Source organism: Borostomias antarcticus, assembly GCF_949987555.1.
Source record: "Borostomias antarcticus genome assembly, chromosome: 28".
In the NCBI taxonomy this organism is placed as follows: domain Eukaryota; kingdom Metazoa; phylum Chordata; class Actinopteri; order Stomiiformes; family Stomiidae; genus Borostomias; species Borostomias antarcticus.
In genome coordinates, this window is record NC_140261.1 from 7,152,508 (window position 1) to 7,172,072 (window position 19,565).

Here is a 19,565-nt window from a genome sequence, read left to right on the forward strand (position 1 = left end):
TCAGTGTAATAAGGTTTGGACTGGTTCTTCTGATGAGAGGAAATTACCATAAGTCTCCTCTCCTCCCTCCCCCCTCTTCTCCTCCCTCCCCCCTCTTCTCCTCCTCTTCTCCTCCTCTTCTCCTCCTCTCCTCTTCTCCTCTCCTCCCTCCCCCCGAACAACACGGTTACTGTCTGGTTGGTCAGGCTGGAGTTCGTGGTCAGGGCTGGGGACAGACTCTGATTGGTCAGGCTGGGGACAGACTCTGATTGGTCAGGCTGGGGTTCGTGGTCAGGGCTGGGGACAGACTCTGATTGGTCAGGCTGGGGTTCGTGGTCAGGGCTGGGGACAGACTCTGATTGGTCAGGCTGGGCGATCTGGAACACAATGCCAACGCGTGCAGGTAGAACCTCCTCAGCACGGCCCGCAGCTCCGGGATCAAGTCGAACTGCATGATCTCACACAGCAGGGGGTAGAACCAGGACGCGTGGGCCTTGAACTAGAGCAGAGAGAGAACCTGCATGATCTCACACAGCAGGGGGTAGAACCAGGACGCGTGGGCCTTGAACTAGAGCAGAGAGAGAACCTGCATGATCTCACACAGCAGGGGGTAGAACCAGGACGCGTGGGCCTTGAACTAGAGCAGAGAGAGAACCTGCATGATCTCACACAGCAGGGGGTAGAACCAGGACGCGTGGGCCTTGAACTAGAGCAGAGAGAGAACCTGCATGATCTCACACAGCAGGGGGTAGAACCAGGACGCGTGGGCCTTGAACTAGAGGCAGAGAGAGAATATTATATTATACAAGTACATTACATGGATATACTTGGCTTGCACTGGATTTGAAATTTCTTCTACAGGCCTCCGAATTACACCAAAGTGATCTCGGTGAGTGAAACGTCTTATAATATGCCGTAAATAAGGTCCAGGTTGTCAAAAACGAGCATTCTCCTTTAAGTGGTCCATAGAGGACTAAGATGCCACATGATTGCTGTTACTACGGTTACTACTACTTGTATCAAATCATTCACAGTGGGGAGATGAGGGGAGATAAGGGTTTTTTAAGGGATAAGGGTGTTCATTTTGGGGGCAATCACACAGTCAGCGTAGAGATATACAGTGTCAGAGTCAGAGTGGCCAGCAGATTAGGTGTCCTTACCCTGTCATCGCTGATCTTCATCACTTTGGTGAGGAAGAGGAGCAGTAGGTTGGTCCACGCCTCCCTGTGGCTCTCTGACGTCAGGGTGAGGAAGTACGCCAGGGCCTCGCTGCACACACTGAGGGGGAGTAGAGACAGAACGCTTCTGTCAGAGATGAACACTTTCATGACAGAATGAAAATATGTGACAGCCTTATGTCTCCACCAGTCCTCAAAATGCGTTAGAGGGCAAATACATATATATATTTGTTATAATCACAAGCCCATAAGACTCTCTGGCAGTGGGAGGCTCTGCGCTGTTCCCTTTCCTAACTTATTTCTGTCTGAGGGGAGCTGAGAGAGCCGTTTTCAACGCCAGAGGCAGCATTTTTTCCCCTCGGATTTTTATACCCTTGGTACTAACCTGAGTAGACCTACTTTCGTATCAAGTCAGTTACATTTATGTTATTAAATTGCATTATTTTGGGTGAACTATGGGCCGATTGTAATGCCTTGTCTGCTCATTTATTGCTTTCACCATAACTAAAAGACCAGCTATGCCATGCGTAAACACTGCTCAAATGTGTGCAGCAGACCATGAAGACAAGATGACAAGGGTAAGGTGATATGCAAAATATGTGACTAATTACACGGGTGTCTTGAGTTGCAGGTCGCAAAACAGTCTCATTTACTGAGGAACAGCTAATAAATAAACTCTAAACAGTGCAATCAACAGGCAGGCATGAGGAAATTCTTGTGAGACTCATAAATTAACCACTCTGATTTCCAGTGTCCGCAAACGGAGATGTCGGTAAATTAATGAAAGGAATTATTCATAACATGTATATCCTCAGACTGTTCTTAAAAACATTGTTTTTGTAAGGATGGAGTAACAGTATCGCTCCGGGCCACTCATTATGAGGCAAAGCAAAGAAGGTTAAGTAAGCTTCATTCCCTAATTACCCCACATCTTTCAGGGGTTACACACCCACGCAGTTAAAAAACTCATTCAGACGTGCGTAGGGAATTTAAGACAGAAAACGATAATAAACACAAAGTATACGAGGAACTGCGCAGTTTGAGCCACATGGTGACACAAATAGCCTAGTATACTGTACAAATGTAGCCTACAGTATTTAGGCGTACAAAGCCAATGATTACAATGAGTCGCTTAAGCTTAAGTCATTAACAATTTAATCCAGAACAACAATCTTGACCGTGGAATTGAATTTGATTATTTTAGGGCGTCATGAACATTCTAGAGAGAATATACGATTTCCCCAAAATAAGGGAATTCTGAGTATTATTTGTAATTATCTTCATTTGGAACAAAGATATTATGATAAAGCTACATTACAGTTCAAATACTAAACAGATTACAGTATCATGAATATTGGATACAAATTAGATATCCTACTGTAGGACCAACAGTAAGATGACAAAATATTATAGCATTCAGGGGATGTCATAATCATCTCACACTCAGCGAAGTCTGTTCAAGTTCCTCCAAGTAAAACAATGCACTTACTGCTAACCCAATTACCTTTATTTCTACAATAAATATCACATATCAAATACCACACAGGTCAGATTGAAAAACAGGCAGTCAACGGAGAGACTTAAAACAACCAAACACACCCCAGGCCAAGGACAGTAACTTACACTGACACAGGAAAAAAGACAGTGAGCTGAGCTCTCTTTTCTACTAAGCGTTTCCAGGGAGCTGGTCAGCCCCGGACCCCCAGTGAGGGCAGTGGCAGGCTGCGTGCGGTGTGTGGGGGCAGGGCAGGCCTGGGGAGCGGGCGGGTCAGTCTCACAGAGCCAGGCGGGGGCAGAGCTGGGCTGCGTCCTCGCTGAGCAGTCCTGCGGTCACCGGGATCGTCACGTTACGCATCCTACCAGAATGAGACAGTTTCAATGGCACGGTTCCACAGAATGGTTGATAATCAATGACTATCTATTCCTCTTTTAGTCTCTCATTTCCCAGGAGGGATATGGGTATTCAAATGGGCATGCAAATATGAAATAATATATTTTGAACATTACCCACTAAAAGTACAGATTTCCATGGCAATACAGTGCATAGAGTCACAGTAATGTTGCTATTTATATACAGTTAAGGCCAAGCCCACAGCAGTGGGGAACACTGTTTATTTGCATGGGAGGTATTTGACAAGCTGCAGGCCTCGTGTCAAACATGGAGCAAAAGGGGGGAAATAAACATTCTAAAAGAAACATGTCAACATTCAAATCACTTATTCCAATTTAATGCAAACCGTGTAATATTAATTGGTCTCTTTTTTTTGATTGAAAGAAGAAAATCATGATACTGTAAACAGTGTACAGTGTGGAGGAGAGAGTAAGTTTAGGATTGGTGGTAGTAGAGAGAGTTAGTTTAGGATTGGTGGTAGTAGAGAGAGTAAGTTGAGGATTGGTTGTAGTAGAGAGAGTTAGTTTAGGATTAGTGGTAATAGAGAGAGTTAGTTTAGGATTGGTGGTAATAGAGAGAGTTAGTTTAGGATTGGTGATAGTAGGAGTAGAGAGAGTAAGTTTAAGATTGGTGGTAGTACTAGTAGGAGTAGAGAGAGTTAGTTGAGGATTGGTGGTAGTAGAGAGAGTTAGTTGAGGATTGGTGGTAGTAGAGAGAGTTAGTTTAGGATTGGTGGTAATAGAGAGAGTTAGTTGAGGATTGGTGGTAGTAGAGAGAGTTAGTTGAGGATTGGTGGTAGTAGAGAGAGTTAGTTGAGGATTGGTGGTAATAGAGAGAGTTAGTTGAGGATTGGTGGTAGTAGAGAGAGTTAGTTGAGGATTGGTGGTAGTAGAGAGAGTTAGTTTAGGATTGGTGGTAATAGAGAGAGTTAGTTGAGGATTGGTGGTAATAGAGAGAGTTAGTTTAGGATTGGTGGTAGTAAAGAGAGTTAGTTTAGGATTGGTGGTAATAGAGAGAGTTAGTTGAGGATTGGTGGTAATAGAGAGTTAGTTGAGGATTGGTGGTAGTAGAGAGAGTTAGTTGAGGATTGGTGGTAATAGAGAGAGTTAGTTGAGGATTGGTGGTAATAGAGAGAGTTAGTTGAGGATTGGTGGTAGTAGAGAGAGTTAGTTGAGGATTGGTGGTAATAGAGAGTTAGTTGAGGATTGGTGGTAATAGAGAGAGTTAGTTGAGGATTGGTGGTAGTAGAGAGAGTTAGTTGAGGATTGGTGGTAGTAGAGAGAGTTAGTTGTGGATTGGTGGTAATAGAGAGAGTTAGTTGAGGATTGGTGGTAATAGAGAGAGTTAGTTGAGGATTGGTGGTAGTAGAGAGAGTTAGTTGAGGATTGGTGGTAGTAGAGAGAGTTAGTTGTGGATTGGTGGTAATAGAGAGAGTTAGTTGAGGATTGGTGGTAATAGAGAGAGTTAGTTGAGGATTGGTGGTAGTAGAGAGAGTTAGTTTAGGATTGGTGGTAGTAAAGAGAGTTAGTTGAGGATTGGTGGTAATAGAGAGAGTTAGTTGAGGATTGGTGGTAATAGAGAGAGTTAGTTTAGGATTGGTGGTAGTAGAGAGAGTTAGTTTAGGATTGGTGGTAGTAGAGAGAGTTAGTTGAGGATTGGTGATAGTAGGAGTAGAGAGAGTAAGTTGAGGATTGGTGATAGTAGGAATAGAGAGAGTTAGTTTAGGATTGGTGGTAGTAGAGAGAGTTAGTTGAGGATTGGTGATAGTAGGAGTAGAGAGAGTAAGTTTAGGATTGGTGATAGTAGGAGTAGAGAGAGTAAGTTGAGGATTGGTGGTAGTAGAGAGAGTAAGTTTAGGATTGGTGATAGTAGGAGTAGAGAGAGTAAGTTTAAGATTGGTGGTAGTACTAGTAGGAGTAGAGAGAGTAAGTTGAGGATTGGTTGTAGTAGAGAGAGTAAGTTGAGGATTGGTGGTAGTAGAGAGAGTAAGTTTAGGATTGGTGGTAGTAGGAGTATAGTTAGTACCTCATGGCTACACTGTCCATGTGCGTGTGGTCAGAGCGGACCTTTCTCCCCGCTGGCGGCCTCCTCTTACCCAGCACGTTGGTGTAGGTGTAACTGTATGAAGGATGGGGGCCCATGTGAAATTCAGCTAGAACATAAATAAAGCCTGTCACATACACTGTGTTACAGCCTGATGCTTCGGCCACACACACCATGCACACACACACAGCACTTTGTCAGTGGGGAACAACCAGGCTTCCAGTAAGGACGAAGACGGTGTGATGACAATAAACAGAACATAATGTCGTGTACTGGTGTTAGATCATCTCACCTGTAAAGGGATACGTGATCTGTCCAGTCATGATTCTTTCATCTTTCACTTTTTTCTTGGCTTCCTTCGAGGCTTTCCAGTTGATCAGGAACTGCCTAGACAACTCGTTTATTTCCTTCCCATCAAGTTCCTCTGAAAAAATAATCAAGTTCCATGATCATAATCACCAGTTCAATAATATGTTTTAGACAATACATACAGTACGTTACTTGGGCAGTAGAAAATCTAAAAAGCTTGGCTATAGGGAATAGTGAAGTGTAAATTAGATTTACAATATTCAAAATGTCATAATATGGCACTGGACCTCCACATGTCTCACCCAGTCTTGTGCACACGGTGATCAGCCTGTCTCTGTACTTGGGCTTCTGACAGACAGGATTTCCACTCAAATCCATTCGATTCAGCTGAGACCACAGGCCGCACGCGCCCTCTAACTCCTGAAAGCACAACAAACACACCTTCCAGCTCCTGAAAGCACACCGGACCCTTCAACTCATGTTGAGCACACCTGCACAGGTAAAGGGTGACACATGCTGCATCAGGGCTCTGGCCATGGCCAAGTGTGGGAAGAAAAGAATGGCACTTGAGCCATTAAAACAATAGACCAGGGCTGAGTTTCCCAGAGGCATCGTAGCGCTACGTTCATCGTAAGCTATGGCGTTCATCATAGCGCTACGATGAAGGTAGAGCTACGATGAAGGTAGCGCTACGATGCCTCTGGGAAACTCAGCCCAGGGTTAGTAGAGGCCACTTCAAAGCCCTGGAAAAGTATTCCAATCCCAGAATCATACATCAGCACACCCGTATAAAGACACTAACAACGCTAATGCTGGCAAGAACAACAGCCAAAGGAAAAAGTGTAAACATCACATCAGATTGTTCTAATAAACATAGTCGCTGGTGTCGTGTGACTAACAAGTTTCCCCCCGGGGGCAGTGAGCTGAGCGTTAGGCTGACTCCTCCAGCCCGTAGCCTCTAGCCTGCAGTTGTATGTTTATCTAGAGGCACATTAATCCAAGCCTGGAAATATGAATACTCTCTGGACACGCTCTGATTGTTCATTGCCTTCCTGTCTCGGCCAAAGCGCTTCCACTTTTCCAGCCTGCGCCGCAATCAGTTCAGGGGGGACCTCTGCGCTGTGCACTCCCAGGCTTTGATAAATGATCGTGTCAGGGCCGTCACTCAGACGGGCCTCGCCGAGGAGCGGCCCTGCGCCAAATTGCCCCCCACGCGGGGGCGTGGAGAGCAGCCTGGCCCAGAGACGCGCGGGGCTGCCTGGCTGGCCCCCTCGCCTGGACTAATGATGGGACAGTTATGAACCTGTATTTGACCAGCGCTTCGATTCCCCTGTCCTCCCTGCCCTGCACACGGCTAACAGCCTCGGCTGATACTCCCCCATTTGTCACCCTGGCTGACTGCCTGTCATAATCTATTTTAAAAATCCATAATGCTTCCACAGGATTCTGACCATACGGCGCTGAAGGAGGGATTGATCCTTTGGGGTGCTGTCTTTGCAGGATCAATAGTGGCAGTGGGTTTGTATAAATTAAAGGGGATATCTGCTAAACATGAGAGGTCCTTCTGACACGTGCACAGCAATTACCTGCAGAGGGCGGCTGGGTAGAACATCACCGCTGTTGAGGGCCGAAAGTGGCCAGAGTAAAGAGGCACTCGGTGTGTTCTCAGAGCTCAGTCCCACTGTGACATACCGCGGACGAAGACAGCTTTTTGAAAATTAGCAGTATCCTTCTTTTCAGCCGATACGTCCATAAAAAACAGGAACACGGCTCGCCATCAGAAGGCAGTCTCAGAAACCAAGGGCCGGTCATTTTTCAAGGTCAACATGGTGTGCAGAAACCATATCTCTGTTTCAAATGAATCTCTCACACAGTCCAGCCGTGGTGGGCAGTATCGAATGCAGGAATCGGAGGGGAATAGGAAAAAATCAGCTTCCAAAGGAAGGGGTGAAACTTGCGCTTGTTTAAAGCTGTCAGCAAGGCTTGTCCCCGGGGGACCGAGCCGCTGATTTGTTGAATAATTCTGACCCTGTGCAAGCCGTGGAAACTGGGAAGGCGGGCGGGATTTGCAGGATTTGCTTCTTTAGGACCCCACTCTCCATATCATTTCACACATCACTGCAGAGGGCGGCGGCGCTGTGTTAATGTTACCCTGATCAGCTCTTAGCGTGTTGATCTGAATACGCCGCGCCGTGCAGTGTGCTGTGATGTGGTGAGCGTTCTTCGCTGATTGCAGAGCATGCACACAATCCATACTTCGACCGAGTGATAGGTATAGGTACTGCATTTGTAACGCGCTCCCCACCCAGTTGTTACACTGGCCCGGAGCGCCATTCACACGCCATTCACACACCAATGGCGGCAGCTGCCATGCAAAGCGCTTGCCTGCTCATTGGGAGCAATTTGATGAATGGAGGGAGTGGGGAAGCGTCTGACTGGTAACCGGTCACATCAGTAGATTTCAGTAAAACACTGGCGTTTACCTGCATGTCGTGCAGCTGGTTGTCCACAGCAGATAGATGCGTCAGCTTCTTCAGGACGGCCAAGTCTCTGATATCATCCATGTTGTTCTTATTGATATTTAACACACATAGAGATTCCTGCAAAGATCATGCATTTTAGTTTATCCCGGAGACCAATTATACATCATACCTTTGACTACAGTACAGTACTGTTGTCCTTAATTAAACTCAAGATAGTGAACCACTGCTTCTGAAATGTAATATTATTTTTTGGGTCGAGCTCTTATAGAGAGCATTTATATAAAAGCTGGAGCTCTCACATTTGCGCAGCAATTTGTTTAATTATCCAGATAAACAAGCAGCTCAGATTTACAGTTTGTTTACCCACGGTCTGAGCAGTAAACAGGCCAGGCTGATCTGTCAAACCAGAGAGATCCACAGAGTTATCTTTGGCATCATGAAACCCCGCACAACCCTGCTTTTACACGCATGGTGGCCTTGGCCAAGGCTGTGATACAGATCGGTAAATTATTAAGCTCTTAGAGCTGAAACTGAGACATTACCAATACAGAATTAAAAGAGGTCGATGATGTATTCCTGGGCTTGGGGTATTGCAAATGATTTAGCTGTGATGTAAAATAGGCTGATAATAATCATTATTACTGTACATTATGAAGACCTTACAGAGAGGGAGAGGAGAGTCCGGGAGTCAAAGAGCAGCTTCTCTCCACACGGAAGCCTCTGACCCTCCAGATGAAGCTCCTTCAGCTCTCCAAGCTCCTCCAAGCCCTCCACCACCGTGATGCTGTTCCCACCCAGATACCTCAAACACACACACACACACACACACACACATAGAAGTGTCCTCGTCTAGAAGGAGTCATGAATCATCCAGCGCTCCACATTGTAGGGCTATGTCACTCACAGTTTAGAGAGCTTCTTCAGGGGAGAGAGGTTCTCGATGTGAGTGATGTTGTTGTTTTGCATGTATAGATGGGTGAGGTTGGAAGCAAAGCCCAAGTTGCAGATGTGGGTGATCTGGTTGTCATACAGATAGAGGACTGTGAGGTTTCTGCACATGGAGAGATCGTCCTGAAAAACACATTTGACCTTCATCTATTAGAACAGAAACTAAACAAACGGCCTGAATATGGACTGGCAGTCTTATAAGATGGCACTCACAATGTCCTTGATATTCTTGTTTGAAAAGTTCAAGTGAGTCAGTTTCTTGAGGTACTGAGGGAGGGAGTCGTTCCTCTTGTTTTTGAAATGGTTACTGGACTTAGCAATCAGATCCATGGTGAGACGGACCATGGTGAGGCGTCGGGCGGCGCTCCTGAGTCGGGCGGCGCTCCTGAGTCGGGCGGCGCTCCTGAGTCGGGCGGCGCTCCTGAGTGACCACTTTTCAGCCTCAGCCAAGCGTTCACAGAACAATGGCTGAAAGGTCTGCAGGAGGAGAAAAACACATCCACTTGAGTTACGTGACAAAACTAACAGGAAAACCAAATCTCAGAGAATGACCAATAACCTATATCACAAAACATAATCGATAGCTGAAATAGGTTATTAGCGTTGTTAGTAAAAGGCAGTCCACGACCGGACAGTCACATTTTTCACATGCGTATTAATAGCAAGCTGGCAGTCCAGACACATACAGTAGTTGATGCCACTGTGATAGTTAAATGTTGGTTCTCGTGGTCAAAACAAGCTCCCTCCACAAGGACAAGGGGTAGAGGTGAGATGACTACTCAATAATGTGGTAATCAGCCCAGGCCTGACTACTCCCTCAGGCACGCCTCCAGAGCCTCAGTCATACTCCTGGGGGTTGTGCTCCACTCTGAAACATGTCAAATGTACCCGTGATTTTCACTCCCAATTACAACCCTAATGTCTAATTGTTCCACTCACCAGGCGGCACCCTGCACAATTTATTGTCTACTCATGGTCACAGAATCTGGGATGACATTTTCCTCACTGTTCTCCAGCCTCTGTTGTAAACTGTGAACAGAAAGAATGTGTGTGTGTGTGTGTGTGTGTGTGTGTGCGTGCGTGCGTGCGTGTGTGTGTGTGTGTGTGTGTGCGTAGTGTATCTATCTCGTCTCTGAATCAAGCCAGACTGTAGATGGAGAGGGCTCTGCACAATTGACATGTAATCACCTGATATGAAACGTTTATTACCATGTAGGAAATACTAGTAATGTGTTTCGGTCAACGGGGCATAACATGGAGACACAGTGAACAGGGTGCGGGACAAGACGGGGAATAACAAGCTGGGTGAGTTCACTATTCATGAGTGTGCAACGTGTTATTTGTAAGTGATGTTTATGGTACTAAGAGCAGAATGACATTCAGAAACAAAGCACTAATGCACTCAATTGTTGTTCTAATTTTGATAAGTAAATATGACCAGCAATATCACCTGTTAGCTGGTATGCTAGCTAACGTTAGCTAGCCTGTTTAAAAGGAGGGCTATTTAAGGTGATAGGATATAGAAATATAGCTATACCTACCTCACTTGCACTTGTTGTTGAGTAGTTGTTGAGTGGTTTTTTGAGAAGCTAGAACGAAATGCAGGTTGAGAAAGAAGTGAACAAACTTGTGTTGTGTTTGAAGAGGTCAAATAAGTTACCATGGAGACAGGACACGCCTCTTCGTCTTTGCACCCCCCCCCCCCTCTCTCTCTCTCTCTCTCTCTCTCTCTCTGTCTCTCTCTCTCTCTCTCTCTGTCTCTGTCTCTCTCTCTCTCTCTCTGTCTCTCTCTCTCTCTCTCTCTCTCTCTCACACACACACACACACACACACACACACACACACACACACACACACACACACACACACACACACACACACACACACAGTATCAACACAGAGCTACTCACTTAGCAATGTATTGTATTCTACCACATGGTGTAAACTAATATTCAGTAGGGCTTTCATCAGTGTTTTTGAACCTCATGAACCAGCGATGATATGGATCAGTACAACTATTTGTCTCCATGAGCCATCAAAAATAAGTAAGAAAAATGAACATAGAAATCGTTAGCTGGTAATTGATGCTTAGGATAATTAGAATCTGTCTCACAGGTTAATTTACCCTTTTCCAATATCGCTATAATATTTCAGGTAGGCATACATGTGGACAAGTAACTAGATCTAGAATAAACATAAGAATTCACAAAAGAGGAAGTGGTAGATGAATTGCTTGGCTTTTGGCTTTAACAGTAATTAATGGTGTATGTGCAATTGATTATTTCTGCAGTCACCATGCAAATAAGAAAACAAAACGTTTATTGTTCATTTCTGTGTGAATCATGAATCAATGTGGCTTTATAATGTTGCTCTAGCTTAGTTTTTGTATTGAACAAACCAACACCAGTGGTTGCATGCATACTTTGCAAGTCAGTTTGTATTCAAAACAAAACCAAAAAATCTGTAAGATCACAAATCAAAAACCCTTATCTTCACATAGTGATTATTTATCCCACACATTCAGATCTGAGATGAAATGTCATGATAGGCCTTGGGGCCCGGCGAACTGCCTGTGGATCAGTACATGATGAAAGCTGTGTTTGGCACTCAGGCCCTCCAACATTTTAAACTGAATTGTCCCCTCTCTGCAGCCAAGAGAGTAAAGCTGATCGGTCCTGGAGGTCACCGAGCCGAGCCAGGAGCAAGGCCACTGACAGGGCGAGTCTCAGCAGTGACCTCTCATTGTTATATAACGGCAGGGCCCGTCTTCCTGACACTGAGTGGCTCCCCTCCACTTATGCATACAGAGCAGAGAGGGAGGGAGGATGTGTAGAATGTAGCCTAGTGCCAGACAGCGCTTTGTTTTCACTCAGCTCCCCTCTAGGAGATCCAAAGTAAACATAATATCCACAGCCCTCAGTGGGGTCATTAGTTCCACAGGACCCACAGGTACCCGGAGATAAATAGTTATTAATCACAGGCCTTATCAATCTGCTGCTCTCACAACTACAGTTGTATCCGTGTCAAATGACCCGTTTGTTATTGTAGTGTATTTCTGAAGAACACACCACGAGATGGAATTCCTCTGTAACTCATGGGGTCCTTTGGGAAGTATTGAATGGCATAGATTTTGAGAAACTGCCCCGATCACCGTCATTACATGGATATACTGGCTCGCGCTGGATTTTAAATTTCTTCTACCGGCCTCCGAACTACACCAAAGTGATCTCGGTGAGTCAAACTTCTTATAATATGTCGTAAATAAGGTCCAGGTTGTCAAAAACGAGCATTGCCCTTTAAGGATGTCACATCGCACAGCCATGTCATTCATCGACGAATTATGAAAAACTAACGCAGACACACTTTAACTTCATTATTTATTTATGCACTTACATCCTTCTTGTGCAGAACAGTTGATGAAGAGGTGAGAATTAAGCGTTTCTAAAATACAAAGACAGAATCCTCCTGAGCGGAACCTAAACACTCAGCACACACAGAGAGAACACATGCTGGGGGTGAACCTCCATCAGACGCTTCCAGCTCTTAGTTGGCAGATGTGTTGATTTGATTGAAGAGTTTATCTTTGATGACTTGAGACATCAGGCCATGGATCGCCTCGATGGTCGTCTTGCAGCTAAAATACAGAGGAGAAACGGGAGCTTTTAGTCTTTCCACACTTGATACAACTTACTTGTGGGTTTAGAGTAACAGTATCAAATTAGTTATAGCGAATCAAAAATCAATTATTTATTAAAGGACCATTTCAAAAAAACAATCGTGTCAATCAATATTAAACTACACAATGCAAACAAAACATTGATATATGGGAGATGGTCACAGATTAACTGGTCATGAAAATATGGATTAATTGCCTTTTTCCTCATTTGTATTGAATGTCCTCTGTTTGTCCTCTGACTTCCTGTCGTGTGTGTCCAGACCCAGCATGAAGCTGCCCCGGCCCAGCTGCGCCTCCGACTGCTCCAGCTTCTCCGACAGGTCAAACACCTGGCCTGTGGTGTAGTCCGAATTCTAGACACACACACACACACACACACACGCACGCACGCACGCGCACGCACACACACACAAACACACACAATTAACATCCTATTAACCATGGCAGGTTCCTGCATAATTTCACAACAAAAACATTTTTTTCTCCCTCTACCGTTGACACATTCATAAATTAGCAACAAACACGGCAAATTTGTCAAGAGCTCAAAATGGTCACTGCAAAAGGAGTTGTTTAGACAGTTTGCTTAAGGTGAGGCCATGTTTTCCATGGACAAGGTAATTAAGACACAATGACACGGGGGGCCTGTCTGTGGTGACAGTGTAGGGACGGACAAAGGCCTTCACCAATGCAGCAGGCCGCTCCTGACATCTTGTCAATTCATCCCCATCCAGACTGTCCCGAGCGCTCTGTTTGAACAGTCTGCTACCTATTTACACTCTAGCCAAGCCCAGGAGAGAGCGACGGCATCCCACAATGGGAATCCATACGGGGCTTTCAATCTTTAGAATGTACTAGCGACAAGGCAGATGATCCGTGGTGAACCACAACAGCATCTGTATCACCAGATCTAGGACACACAGCTACCTCTCCCTAAAGCTTAGAACACACAGAACTCACCAGATCTAGGACACACAGCTACCTCTCCCTAAAGCTTAGAACACACAGAACTCACCAGATCTAGAACACAGCTACCTCTCCCTAAAGCTTAGAACACACAGAACTCACCAGATCTAGAACACAGTTACCTCTCTCTAAAGCTTAGAACACACAGAACTCACCAGATCTAGAACACAGTTACCTCTCTAAAGCTTACACCGTGTCCTAACTGCTTGTACGCGACATCGCATGCTTGCTGTCCTACTGAAACCGTTAAATGTGCTGTTCTGTTACGTCATTTGTCTATATTCCCAACTGAAGACAGACGCCTGTCAACGCGAGCGACAGGAGGAAAATAGGAACAGGGCGAGCGTCAAAAGGGCAGTTAAAACGTCGCGCCGCTTTGCGCTGCGTCGCTCACGTCCAGTTACATAACAACAGAAAACACGTCCAGTTACATAACAACAGAAAACACGTCCAGTTACATAAGAACAGAAAACAACGCAATGGAACGCATTTTGTCGCTGACTCTCGCTCACGTCGCGTGAAGTTAGGACACGGTGTTAGAACACACAGAACTCACCAGATGTACAACACACAGCTACCTCTCTCTAAAGGTTGGAATTACGGACGCTTTCATCATTACTAATATTCATCACTGGGACTTTCATCATTACTAATATTCATCACTGGGACTTTCATCATTACTAATATTCATCACTGGGACTTTCATCATTACTAATATCCATCACTGGGACTTTCATCATTACTAATATTCATCACTGGGACTTTCATCATTACTAATATTCATCACTGGGACTTTCATCATTACTAATATTCATCACTGGGACTTTCATCATTACTAATATCCATCACTGGGACTTTCATCATTACTAATATCCATCACTGGGACTTTCATCATTACTAATATTCATCACTGGGACTTTCATCATTACTAATATTCATCACTGGGACTTTCATCATTACTAATATCCATCACTGTCAAATAGATGTGAAGTATGAACTTTTTTTTTTAACAGATTATGAAATGACTGGGAGTATACACTAGACCACTGGGAGTATACACTAGACCACTGGGAGTATACACTAGACGACTGGGAGTATACACTAGACCACTGGGAGTATACACTAGACGACTGGGAGTATACACTAGACCACTGGGAGTATACACTAGACCACTGGGAGTATACACTAGACCACTGGCTTCTGATGATTTTTGTATGACAACTGAAAAACTGGGTATCGCACATTTAACGACTGGACCAGGTGGTGACGAGTTTACACTACACGATTGCGTCCAGAATCTGCTCAAAAATATCAAACATGTTTGATATGCTCCGACCCGCTCTGACTCGGATCAGGAGAAGACTGTTCTCATCATACACTTGCCGATTTAAATCTGTACCCCTCATACACTTACAGATTTCTGTGCCAAATTGCCACTCCGACTACCCCCAACTAGTGCAGACTGCTGCTGACTAGGACAGACTCGGCAGGATTGTGAATCGTGTATAAAATCGGGAATAATATCTTGTAGTGTATCCTCATCTTAAGAAGCAAATTCACAATTCTGTCTCAAATCAGCAGTGTAGAATAATAACCTGAGAATAGAAAACAATAGTTTCCATGCATATCTGGTTTGAACACCTACCGTCAGCAGACTGGAGGAGCTCAGGGTATTCACCCAGGAGACTGGAGGAGCTCAGGGTATTCACCCAGCAGACTGGAGGAGCTCAGGGTATTCACCCAGGAGACTGGAGGAGCTCAGGGTATTCACCCAGGAGACTGGAGGAGCTCAGGGTATTCACCCAGGAGACTGGAGGAGCTCAGGGTATTCACCCAGGAGACTGGAGGAGCTCAGGGTATTCACCCAGCAGGCTGGAGGAGCTCAGGGAGGAGCTCAGGGAGGAGCTCAGGGAGGAGCTCAGGGAGGAGCTCAGGGAGGAGCTCAGGGTATTCACCCAGCAGACTGGAGGAGCTCAGGGAGGAGCTCAGGGAGGAGCTCAGGGTATTCACCCAGCAGGCTGGAGGAGCTCAGGGTATTCACCCAGCAGACTGGAGGAGCTCAGGGTATTCACCCAGCAGACTGGAGGAGCTCAGGGTATTCACCCAGGAGACTGGAGGAGCTCAGGGAGGAGCTCAGGGAGGAGCTCAGGGAGGAGCTCAGGGAGGAGCTCAGGGAGGAGCTCAGGGAGGAGCTCAGGGAGGAGCTCAGGGTATTCACCCAGCAGACTGGAGGAGCTCAGGGAGGAGCTCAGGGAGGAGCTCAGGGAGGAGCTCAGGGAGGAGCTCAGGGTATTCACCCAGCAGACTGGAGGAGCTCAGGGAGGAGCTCAGGGAGGAGCTCAGGGAGGAGCTCAGGGAGGAGCTCAGGGAGGAGCTCAGGGAGGAGAAAGGGAGGAGCTCAGGGAGGAGCTCAGGGAGGAGCTCAGGGAGGAGCTCAGGGAGGAGCTCAGGGAGGAGCTCAGGGTATTCACCCAGCAGACTGGAGGAGCTCATTCACCCAATATTTATTCCAAAGGAGTTCCAGTAATTTGCGGTCAAGAGAGGGCTTGAAATAAGTCACTTCCAACGCATAATACCTAAACAAAGAACATTTTATATAATATGAATTTGGTGAAATCATGTAATTGCTATTATAAAATAGTATAAAATATAAAAACATTTCAATTGAATACATTATAGCAGTGATAAGGTACTATAACTGTGCTGATATGTAGGTGCATATACTGTAAACTCACTTTACTAATGCACAAAATATCTTCAATGTCACCATTCACAAGAAATATGAGCACTGGTGATTATAACATACTGTTTGCAGTGCACACCAAAGAAGAAGAATAAATATGAGCACTGGTGATTATAACATACTGTTTGCAGTGCACACCAAAGAAGAAGAATAAATATGAGCACTGGTAATTATAACATACTGTTTGCAGTGCACACCAAAGAAGAAGAATAAATATGAGCACTGGTGATTATAACATACTGTTTGCAGTGCACACCAAAGAAGAAGAATAAATATGAGCACTGGTGATTATAACATACTGTTTGCAGTGCACACCAAAGTGTTCAATCTTGTTCGAGGGAACGGTCTGATACTCCGAGGGTCCCTCATCAGGGGGCTTGTAACCCTGAACACAAACACAGTAAACACTCTCATTTTCAATAACAGAAAAGGGTGATAATTGAAAATTCCTGTTTCTAATAAAGAATTTAAAAGTGACCAATAATTATATTAATAAAAAAAAAACATCAAGTAAAGTCAAGTTAAGTGCCACAAAAATGAAATGAACAAAAACACTTACAGTAACTATAGATACTGTATATTTCATTTAACAATGGGCTAAATATTCAGATAGAATGGGGGTTCAGTCTCCTCCTTACCTTTGGGTCGGTTCTACAGGCTCCCAGATGGACTTTCCCTGCAGATATGGTTGGAGTGGGTCGATCTGGAGAAGAAAGACACAGCAGAGCAGGAAAGGACGTTCAGACCCCCAGAGACCACCCCAAGCTGGCCACCATGACCGAGGTTTTTTCTTCACTGCTGCTGCCAGTGTGCTAAAAGAACATACTTAATTATACTATGCCCATGGCACTTCAGGTCTGCAAAACCAATGAAGTGTAAATAGCATATACAGTTACAAAGACAAAATATTTGTCTGTCTGTACTGCATGGTAGTCTATGACCATACATCAACAACCACTGGGAGGATGCCTAAACCTGATTACCCCCTTCTCAGTTACTCAGGCATGAACTTGTGCCCTCAGGTTTTTGATAGAAATGTACTGTAGTGCATTAGTCAGGCAACATCTTAATGGGAGGCAAAGGGGAATTTGAAAAGTAGTGTTTGAGATGGAATGTACAGCAGAGCAGGAGAGGATGAAATTCAAAGGGTGATATTTCCTTGAACTTACCACAACGGCCACAAAAGGCTCCTGGAACTGCTGGTTGAGCATCTGGGTACTGACATCAATCCCAGAGAGCCAGCATCCATAGCCGGGGTGACTGTGGTACCAGCCTATGGCATTCTCCAGACGACCAACCTGAAACCCAAATACAGATACAGACCTGTGCCGGGGGCTGGTGCAGCATGTGATGACTCTAATGTGACCGCACAGATCTACATTTAGTCAGCTTGCTGCACTGTTGCTTTAGACTCCTTTCTAGGACCTGAGAGATCAGGAAATATCTCAGGTAGACCCATTAGAGAGGCCATAGGATCAACGTAGGGTATCTTGTTAAGGTTACCCGCTCACCTGTTTGGCATTCTCAATGTAGGCAGCCATGTACTCATACGCCGCGGCCTGAGCGTTGACCCGCGTCTCTGTGCCCTCCACAGGCAGAGCAAAGCTGTCCATGATGTTCATGGTCTCCCCGTCCACCTTGCCCAGCATCAGACCCATCACCTCCAAGTTCCCCCCGGACCTGGCGTGCATCACCATCTTCAGAAGAGCCAGGGCCGAGATCTTGCTGTACTTAATCCCCTTAGCTAGCCACACTGCAGTCAGACCACCACCTCACAACCTCACATCCCACGCTAACAAAGCTCACTGTGTCTTACTGCAGTCCAGCTCCTACCCAAAACTCTCACAGTCACTTAATGGTGACTGTGAGACGAAGACAACAGAGAAAAACAACCCACGGACATGAAATCACAGGAGTGTGTATGTGTGTGTTTTATTATTGTATGTGCTTGCTAACTTCCCTCCATGATACAGCTCAGCTACCTCCACTTCACTGGCATCAACTGTTTTGGCCAATAACTGATAGAGCCCCCTAGCCAGTTAGCTGCTAGTGCTAGCCAGTTAGCTGCTAGTGCTAGCCAGTTAGCTGCTAGTGCTAGCCAGTTAGCTGCTAGTGCTAGCCAGTTAGCTGCTAGTGCTAGCCAGTTAGCTGCTAGTGCTAGCCAGTTAGCTGCTAGTGCTAGCCAGTTAGCTGCTAGTGCTAGCCAGTTAGCTGCTAGTGCTAGCCAGTTAGCTGCTAGTGCTAGCCAGTTAGCTGCTAGTGCTAGCCAGTTAGCTGCTAGTGCTAGCCAGTTAGCTGCTAGTGCTAGCCAGTTAGCTGATTTGTCCTTTTACGACAAATATTTTCGCACACACAAAGCTGGCTAGGTTCATACCTACTACCCCCTACAGCCCTTTACTACCCCCTACAGCCCTTTACTACCCCCTACAGCCCTTTACTACCCCCTACAGCCCTTTACTACCCCCTACAGCCCTTTACTTACCCCCTACAGCCCTTTACTACCCCCTACAGCCCTTTACTACCCCCTACAGCCCTTTACTTACCCCCTACAGCCCTTTACTTACCCCCTACAGCCCTTTACTACCCCCTACAGCCCTTTACTACCCCCTACAGCCCTTTACTACCCCCTACAGCCCTTCACTACCCCCTACAGCCCTTTACTACCCCCTACAGCCCTTTACTACCCCCTACAGCCCTTTACTTACCCCCTACAGCCCTTTACTACCCCCTACAGCCCTTTACTACCCCCTACAGCCCTTTACTACCCCCTACAGCCCTTTACTACCCCCTACAGCCCTTTACTTACCCCCTACAGCCCTTTACTACCCCCTACAGCCCTTTACTACCCCCTACAGCCCTTTACTACCCCCTACAGCCCTTTACTACCCCCTACAGCCCTTTACTACCCCCTACAGCCCTTTACTACCCCCTACAGCCCTTTACTACCCCCTACAGCCCTTTACTGACCCCCTACAGCCCTTTACTGACCCCCTACAGCCCTTTACTACCCCCTACAGCCCTTTACTACCCCCTACAGCCCTTTACTACCCCCTACAGCCCTTTACTTACTCTGTAGTCCACGGCTTCGCAGCCAGGATTTCTTGTTGTTGTTTTTTGTCATATTTGTAGATTTCATCTCTGAACCTCCTGCATGCTGCAGGCTGCTCCCATGCTCGTCCCGGCCATGTTTACAACCAAAACACACGGGTAGGCGTTACTACGGCAATGTTACAAAATAGTATTTGTGTGGAAACCAACAAATATGCGATCAAAAACTCAGTTTTCCCACTGAAATCTGTTCATATTATGAATACAAGAATATAGCGAGCTATGCGATCCACTCGCTCAGCGG

The 19,565-nt window shown here is 45.7% G+C and overlaps 1 protein-coding gene and 1 pseudogene across 2 annotated transcripts; both read right to left on the reverse strand.

Annotated features, from left to right (window-relative positions):
- Positions 1–226: 226 nt before the first annotated feature.
- LOC311326676 (protein phosphatase 1 regulatory subunit 42-like) lies at positions 227–9,176 on the reverse strand (the record flags this gene model as incomplete). The annotated part of the gene is made up of 12 exons (XM_084459611.1): positions 227–478; positions 566–616; positions 704–754; positions 1,140–1,257; positions 2,936–3,013; positions 5,074–5,200; positions 5,384–5,515; positions 5,703–5,820; positions 7,884–8,000; positions 8,547–8,685; positions 8,788–8,954; positions 9,045–9,176. The coding sequence occupies 12 exons, from the start codon at positions 9,174–9,176 to the stop codon at positions 227–229; spliced, it is 1,482 nt and encodes a 493-aa protein (XP_084315737.1).
- Positions 9,177–12,268: 3,092 nt separating this feature from the next.
- On the reverse strand, positions 12,269–19,399 carry LOC311326677 (COP9 signalosome complex subunit 5-like; annotated as a pseudogene). The gene is made up of 9 exons (XR_014631363.1): positions 19,279–19,399; positions 17,725–17,957; positions 17,379–17,511; positions 16,852–16,916; positions 16,513–16,598; positions 15,942–16,046; positions 15,116–15,125; positions 12,712–12,860; positions 12,269–12,465 (listed from the first exon to the last, which is right to left on the reverse strand). The product of XR_014631363.1 is annotated as a COP9 signalosome complex subunit 5-like (transcript).
- Between the last annotated feature and the right edge of the window lie 166 nt (positions 19,400–19,565).